The following is an 8,544-nucleotide window of genomic DNA, read 5'->3' on the forward strand; positions in this document are numbered from 1 at the left end:
ACCAGTGTAGTGGGCACCTCTTCAGGTGCCCGTTGATCTCAAGTGCTTAGTATCTGGTTGGAGATTAAACTATATGTGGTAACTCAACGATTAAATGTTACACGTACAATGTATCAGTGTACGCATTGGCGATGTATCAGTGTGCGCGTTGGCGATGTTTCCTCGTGTAAAATTTAGTTTGGTGCATATAACTCAATAAGATTTGATAGAGAGATCTATGATCGAGTTTTTTTTTCTTGAAAAAAAGTTCTACGATCGAGTTGGTCTGCATAGCTCATGCCAATCAAATAAATAATCAAAATAGTTGTCGATGAAGATCCTAAGAAACTTGACATAGCGAAATACATGTCCTGATGAGGAGAAACAAAACCATGCGACCATCTTGGCCATTGCATCTTTTTGAAAGCTCCAATCTTTTGTCACCAAGAGCAGAAGCCAGCCAGAGCTCCACAGTAGTACACCACACCAGCGAGCAAGGCTAGTACATTCAGCCTCGAGATTGGTGCTGCACCGGTCTGCCCTCGTGCGTGTGGACCCACTTGTCATCCTCCTGGCACAAGGTCGACCGGGCGTCGCCTCACGTGGGGCCCCGCCGCTGACAGCAGCGGCCAGTGGTTGGCACGCTCGCGGGCCGCAGCGGCGGAGGGATAGAACTCGCCAGCTTGGCTAGCTTAGTCGAGTGACATGTGGGTCCGCGCAGTTACCTGGGCCCGCGCGTCAGTGGTTAAGAGGCGGTTCGTGTGGCGGTCAGCGAGTGCACGGGCGCGGGCGACCGAGACGTGTCGCTGGGCACGGGTGGCGCTACAGTGGACAGAGGAGGCGGTGGGCCCGCGCACTACCACCTAGACCTGCAGAATTGCTACGGGCACTCGTCCATTGCCACAACCCGACACTCGGAGTATTTTGTTTTTCTCCCTCAAAATTTAAAGAAGATGGTCCTTTTCGGACAAAAGAATTTCGCATGAATTTATCTTCTCGGGATAGAATTTCAAGAGATACAGTCCACTCTGTCAGGTTTTCATCTTGATTGATTTAGCACTTTTACTCACAATTAAAATTAAATTGCATGTTATGAGCATCGTATTCCCCTTAACCTATAATAAAATCTTAAAAATAAGGAAGAAGCACTTGCTAGTACTGTTTCGTTCTAAGCAACCTGAAAACCTTATTCCCATGGACTATCTAATTTCAGATTACTTCTGGCATTTTGGTAAAGTAAAAAAATTTAATGAATTACAAATCATTCAGTTATAAATTATAATTTACAGTGTTCAAAATTATTTTTATAAATAAATTAACTTTCCTTTCAAAAAATAACCTAACTTAACAACAAAGATTTTGGACACTATTTTTTTTAAAAAGGACTTCAGTTGGATTTTGAACATAGAAGTTAGATTGGTGCGTAGTTCCATGTCATCTTGTTCCACATAGCTCCATCGTAGCCTGTCACCAAACTATTTGAGCACTCCGCACTCTATTGTCACCCTGTCATTCAAACCATGCCACTAGTTGCATCCTACGTGGCACTCCAATCTCCTGTTAACCAAACACCAGTAACATGTGTTTTCTTCAAAAAGAACAATTTTTTTGTTGTAAGAAAAACGCAAAAACAGTCATTTGTATTGTTTACACTTGACAGTAAAAAAATTTCAAAAAGCGCTGCACGGCCGCTGTTCGATCTGGTTGGCCCCACACGTCAGCGTGACGGTCGTCACTCGTCGGCATCCACACCGTGCGCCTAAACAATTCGCGAATCATGGAGCACGGGGAGGGGCATTTTCGTCCAATGGTACAAAATTAAAGCTCGGAAACGGCAAAAGCCATGGCGAGTAGCACAGGCTGCAGGCAGGCCGACCAGTCTCCTCCTCCGCCCGCTTCCCACCGAGCTCGCACTGCACACTTCCCCACTCCCCCTGCTGCTGCAGCAGCAGCCTTGCGTGCTCACGGGAGGCGAGGCCCCCGCCCCCCCTGCATTCTCCCCGTATTCGCGGATCGGCCCTTGGCGAAGCAAGCGTGCGGGGGCGTTTCTGCGACGGACAAGGGCGTTCTTGAATTTCTCGAGAGAGGGGAGGGGGCAAGGAGAAAGGAGGAGACGTTGCTGTCTTTGCTGAGCTGAGCGCCTGAGCGGTGGCAGGGAGGAGTGTGCTGGGCCTGCGAGTCGGGAGCGCATGGCGAGGGCGCGCGGTGGCGGCCCCGCGTCGTGGGCGGTGGCCGTGACGGCGGCGTGGGTGCTGTGGGCGGCCGCGGTGGCGGGGGCCAGGTCGCCGGCGGGGAGGGTGCACCGGCACCTCAAGCGGCTCAACAAGCCGGCCGTGAAGAGCATCGAGGTGGGTGGCAGCTACTCGTCCGTGAAGCTTGAAATGATTGCTCTTTCTTTTGAGTGCGCTCGTTGAGCTCTGTGCTGATGAGTTTTGGAACGAATGGTTCCAAAATGGGAGTTCAAATTGGGGTTTCTTTGCAGATAGATGCTTGGGTTGGGGGATGTGTTCTTGTTTTTTTTTTTGATTTATTGGTTCGCTATTTTAGCTGCATTTTGTAGGATTAGAGGCAGTTTCAGTGAGAAGTTGCATTGCATCCTCATTATTCAGCAATGAAAAAGGCTACTTTTCTCTGATTCTTTTGGTTTTGGGCTATCCTCGCTGGTAAATCAGTTCAGTTCCATGTCACTTTGGAGAATTTTTTTCATAAAGTTCTCGCCTTTTGGATATGGACTATGCACATTCAAGCAAACTAGGAGCAGAAAAAGATGAATGGTTATTGCAGACAGGCTGGCTCTTGCAAAGTCATATTTTCTCTGATTGTTGAAAAGGGGAAAAACCTTGCTTTTCTCAACATTTTGCTTCCTGCTTCAGTTTCAGAGTTTCTGAGCTGAAAGAATGTGCAGAGTTCTACAATGTCAGCTTAGTATTGCATATTTGATCTTTTCTTCTACACCCTCCCCCCCTAAAAGTTGCAATCTTGAAGCTTTATTTTGAATGAAGTGGACATTTTGAAAAATCAAAAGAAGTCGACATGAGCATTGCTTTGGCTAGAACAATGCCTTTTCCATCTGACACTGATAGAAGATTTATTCCTCAGAGCCCAGATGGAGACATCATCGACTGCGTGCATATCTCCCACCAACCAGCCTTCGACCATCCTCTCCTCAAGAACCACACAATACAGGTGTGTCAGTCAGCCTCTTAAATCTTTTCAGGATTAAAAACAAACCTAATGGTTAATTTATGGACTCACTATTTTAACACTGCCCAAAATCTCTGTCATTGCAGTTTAGGCCGGCCTACCACCCTGAAGGTCTATATGATGATGCCAAGAGCAGCATTGGCTCCAACAATGCCGGCGAGAAGCCGATGCTCCAGATGTGGCATCGAAATGGCAGATGTCCCGAGGGCACGGTCCCAATCAGGAGAACCAAGAAGGACGACCTGCTCCGTGCCAGCTCCATAAGGCGGTATGGCAGGAAGCGTCATACTGTTCCGAACCCACTGTCTGTTGATCCTAACATGCTCAGTGAGGGTGGTCACCAAGTACGTCCACATTGTTTGTCTTGCTGAGATTGAAGAGCTTGGTTACATTGACATGTTGTGATAACTGAACTGTTGCCATTGTGGAATTCAGCACGCCATAGCGTACGTCGAAGGTGATAAGTACTATGGTGCAAAGGCTACCATTAATGTTTGGGAGCCCAAGATTCAGCAGGCTAACGAGTTTAGTCTGTCCCAGCTCTGGATCTTGGGGGGTTCATTTGGGGAGGATCTGAACAGCATAGAGGCTGGTTGGCAGGTACTGCAAAGAATCTGACATTCTGACCTCATGAGTTCAGTTTGTTCATTCTTGTGTCAAGTAAATGCTGACATTTTTGGCAGTCGCATGCAACCTGAAATGTGTCTTAACATTTATTCATATGTGATGTTTGGTTTTGGTTCATCAGGTTAGTCCTGACCTCTATGGAGACAACAACACTAGGCTGTTCACATACTGGACTGTAAGTCTCGCAAATTCAGTACCTCGTGCTTATATTATTAATTTGTTTCAGTAATTGACAGAAATTCATGCATTGCCGCACCAACTCAATGGCTCATGCATTGCTTTCCTATTGTGTATTTCGCAGAGTGATGCATATCAGGCAACAGGGTGCTATAACATGTTGTGCTCAGGATTCATTCAGATCAACAGCGAGATTGCCATGGGGGCGAGCATATTCCCCATCTCGAACTACGCCGGTTCCCAGTATGATATCAGCATCCTGATCTGGAAGGTGAGCATTGAGCAATTAAAGTAATCATCAGGCCTCACCACATTAGTGACTTCAGAATCAGCACAAGAACCACAGTGCCATAGAATCTCTGTCCACTTGTTACAAAAATGCTCCTGCCCATGCTCACACCAGTGTTTCAAAATGGTTTCCTCCAAACCACATGCACTGCATAGTTAAGTACCTTTTAATTTATCCTTACCTAAAGATTCTGATTTTTGTGCCCTATGAGCAGGACCCAAAGGAAGGCAACTGGTGGATGCAGTTTGGCAAGGAGTATGTCTTAGGCTACTGGCCGTCCTTCCTCTTCTCCTACCTCGCCGACAGCGCATCGATGATTGAGTGGGGTGGTGAGGTGGTGAATTCAGAGCCCGATGGTGCGCACACGTCGACGCAGATGGGCAGTGGGCACTTCCCCGAGGAAGGGTTCGGCAAGGCGAGCTACTTCAAGAACATTCAGGTGGTGGACAGCAGCAACCAGCTGAGTGCCCCAAAGGGGGTGGGTACCTTCACCGAGCAGTCCAACTGCTACGACGTGCAGAACGGTAACAATGGCGACTGGGGCACCTATTTCTACTACGGTGGCCCTGGCAAGAATTCAAATTGCCCATGACTACTTCTAGTGTGTAGTGTGAAGTGCTGTCACCATGAAAAAAAATGTAACCAAGCATTCAAGTGTGCAATACAGCTTTGATCTGCATCTTATTCAGTCCTAGGTAGTGTACTAGTGTGTAACATGTGTATGTGCCCTAGAGCCTAGTATTTTTCTTTTCTTTTTTCATCTTTTTTTCCCATGAGCCATGTAAAGTTTCTGAAGAGAAGAAGCATGGCTTGAGGTGGTGGTGCTGGGCTGGTGAGTGACCTCTGCGGATTTTTTCAAGTCTGCTTATGGGTCATCGTCCCCAAGTATTTTGAATGTGTGCTCTAGCATATTGGCTGATGGTAATGGTGTTGAGCTCATTGCTTCCAGTACTCTATTCCTTTCTCTTCATATCTCACTCCTCCCTGGAAGTATATGAAAGCATTGCCCTCTGCCCCACAATGGCGCTATGGCCCATTAGGCACAGCACCAGCAGCATATAGACGCATTCAGTACTGGTGGCTCTCTTTCTCACACATGCGAGGTCTCAGCCCATACTATGTTGGACTGGCTCATACAGTGACACAGGCCACAGCATAATTAGCCTAGTGGGCTGTCTTGGTCCATCACGCTGGAAAAAGAAAATCAGAAAAGATAAACATAAATTGAACAAATCCATTTGAAGGTGAGATGCCAGCATTTTTTAAAAAAAAATTGGACTAACTACGTATTCATCTTGAAAAATAGGTTTCAGGCAGTTTCTCTGACCAATAGGTAGAAGACATATTCAACTGGTAAGAATTGGCTGAAGTTCTCTCTCTCTCTCTCTCTCTCTTTGAGGGAAGGCTCAAAGTTCTCTTTTGTTTGAGCTAGTTTTGTTTGTCTTTACTTCTTTGTGTCATTGGTCAATTTTGATAATGTGTCATAATGCTGTCTTATACTCCCTCCGTCCAGTATATCCATTTCTGGTTTGAAAACTAAAGAATATATTTAATTCTCTCCATCAACGCTAGTATTACAACGTGCGTATAGAGAGAGCGCGCCTTACATTATGAGACTTGAGTAAAAAATGGTTACGCATTATTTATATATTAGGACGGAGGAAGTAATGAATAAAGCCTTGCTCGAGAAAGCAATAACGGTACTTCCTTTCTCTTGAAGCTTTCTGTGTAGGTAAGCTCCACCAAAAACAGGTTAATTACAACAAGTTCTGATTACGCCGATAGGGAGCGCTCGAGCTAAGTCTTGCCTACCGCATGCTAGCTCAGCCCTCCTCAGATGTTTACTTTTTGGCTCACTCTTATCTAAAATTCTTGATGCATCGCATCCCCATTACAAAACTCTTGACAAGTCGCCTCCCAATTCTAGTTACCATGCCATTCAGCATCCCTGCAAACCTCTCCAGTTTTAGGTAGCCATTCCATTCTACAAGAGGGGGCTAAGTTTTGTTTTTTGTTTTTTTGTATGTTGCCACTAGCACCGGGAAGCAAGTGATCTATTAGTCCCTTGAAGGGTGCAGTTTTATAGGCATTCACACTGAGAGAATGAGAGCACGTAGCACATGCACAAGTACACTGGGTATGTACAACATTTATTAAAATTTGACATATTCGTGATGCTCGACGTTGTTGAGTTTGAACTATATATAGAAAGAGGGACCGATGAAATTATCAGAGATACTGTCTAGCTCCCATGTTCGAGCGACTTCGTCAATTAGGCGAAAGCTCATAACGATTAGTCTTGATGTACAGTTATGTTTTTTGTGAAATTGAAAGTTTTGTAAATTTCAAGATCATTACATCAAGATGATACAAAATATTGAAACATTCCAGGCCTCTGCATGTATAACTAGAATCTATACAATCTTAAAAAGAGCAAAGAAACATAACTCCGGGTGTAGCATAAGGTTCTTATCATATTTCTAGGTGCTGCTAATTAATGTAGACTATAAGAGTTCTCATTATTTCACATGCTACTGACCTACTGTGGATCTCGTGGCGCCTAAGCGGATCGTATATGTCTTGTCTGATGAAGTGAAAGAGAACCCCGGATAGTGTCGACCCATAATGTCTGGGCTGGCCCATAAACTGCAGTATTGATTAGCTAGCCTAGTGGGCTGGTAAGGCCCATCAACCCCGTTTAGCTCGTCAGGCCGAACAAAAAAAATGTCCTATTTAAGTAAGCCCGTAAAAAGACCATCTAAAAAGACCAAAAAAGAGAGAGAAGGTTGACAAGAATCCGAGAAAATCCATTTGAAGGTGAAATGTCTACGTTTTGAAATTTGGGTGACCAATAATTCACACCTTAAAGAAAAATATTTCAGTCACTTTCCGACCGACAGGTGGAAGGAACGTGTTCAACTCTTTTCCTCTATTAATATATGAATGGCAAGACTCTTGCCAGTTCCGTTTCAAAAAAATACAACTGTTAAGAATCGGCTGAAGTTATCTTTTATTCAACTCAATTCTTTATGTCTAATCAATTATTAGTTTTTTTGTTAAACCAAAGTAGTTTACTAATGGAACCATGGAATGAAATGAGAAGGTAACATGTGATATTTTCATGATACTACTGATTTACTGCAAACTATTTTGCAATTTACTTGATTATTATGTCAGATTTCTCTAATAAACATACTTACAATAGAGTTATGATTTTAGGGTATTCTCAGATTATTCAAGCCTCGCAACACGCTTTCTTGAAGTGTAAAGGGTGACACTGACAGCTAAGTCATGGCAGCGATCATCCGACGTCCCAAGGTGCGACACCCAGCAAGCCTGCTACTATCTGGCAGCAGTAAGCGCTTCCTAGTCTGGGGTTACATCTTGTCTTTGAGCTTACTCTTGATCTAAAACTCTTGATGCATCCCATCCCCGTTACAAAGCTTCTCAAGAGTAGCCATTTCAGACTAAAGGAGGTGTGGATTTTGTTCTCTGGATGTTGCCACTATTGCAAAGTTAAGCAAGAGGCCTATTGCTTCTTTGATGTAGGGTGCAGTTTTATAGGCATCCATCATAAATTCAACCCTTATTATGCTCTCATCAATTCACCCACCAGGCAGCTATATGTCTACACATTATTGAGAGCACGTCGTCACATACTCGGATTTGTATCACAAGCACACTAGGTACATTACATTTTAAAAGTTAACATATATAGCAATGATCCTCGTACTGCTGAGTTTAGTTTGAACGATAGAGAGAAGGACCGATTATCAGGTATGTCTCAGCGACTTTGTCAATTAGGCGAAATAACTTAATTTAGCTAAAAGTTGCATTGGTTTTGGTGTACCACAACGTTCTTACCTTATTTGCTGGTGCTGCTAATTAATTAGTGTAGACCATAAGATTTCTCATTAATAATTTTACATGACAAGGTCATATTGTCAACCTGAAGGAAGAATAGGAGAGTTACCCTATCATTGCAGAGGTGTACATCATGCCAAATTGGCAAGATTACTGACTTACTGGAAATCTTTCTGGTGCCTTGGCAATGAGGATAGAGCCGCAATAGACCGGGGGCGCCGCTCTGTTGAGTCCTTGTGGCCGACAGGCAAAGGTCGGATTGACAGCACATGATATACCTCAACTCCCATGGTCAGTCTTTACAGGCCTAGCTAGGGACCCCAAACTTCCAATCTCAAAATGCCACGATACACGGAGCTAGAGACGCGCTGCAGGGAGCGAGTCAACAAGCTAGCTTGCTGGCC

General features: G+C 44.6%; 1 protein-coding gene across 1 annotated transcript; it reads left to right on the top strand.

The window, feature by feature from the left end:
• The first annotated feature begins 1,850 nt into the window (after nucleotides 1–1,850).
• Nucleotides 1,851–5,224, top strand: LOC112881499. The gene is made up of 7 exons (XM_025946211.1): nucleotides 1,851–2,327; nucleotides 3,079–3,165; nucleotides 3,270–3,527; nucleotides 3,619–3,783; nucleotides 3,932–3,985; nucleotides 4,112–4,258; nucleotides 4,491–5,224. Exons 1-7 carry the CDS (start codon nucleotides 2,169–2,171, stop codon nucleotides 4,866–4,868), a joined length of 1,248 nt encoding a protein of 415 aa, XP_025801996.1. The 5' UTR covers nucleotides 1,851–2,168; the 3' UTR covers nucleotides 4,869–5,224.
• Nucleotides 5,225–8,544: the final 3,320 nt, after the last annotated feature.

This window comes from Panicum hallii, chromosome 2, assembly GCF_002211085.1.
Source record: "Panicum hallii strain FIL2 chromosome 2, PHallii_v3.1, whole genome shotgun sequence".
Classification (NCBI taxonomy): Eukaryota; Viridiplantae; Streptophyta; class Magnoliopsida; order Poales; family Poaceae; genus Panicum; species Panicum hallii.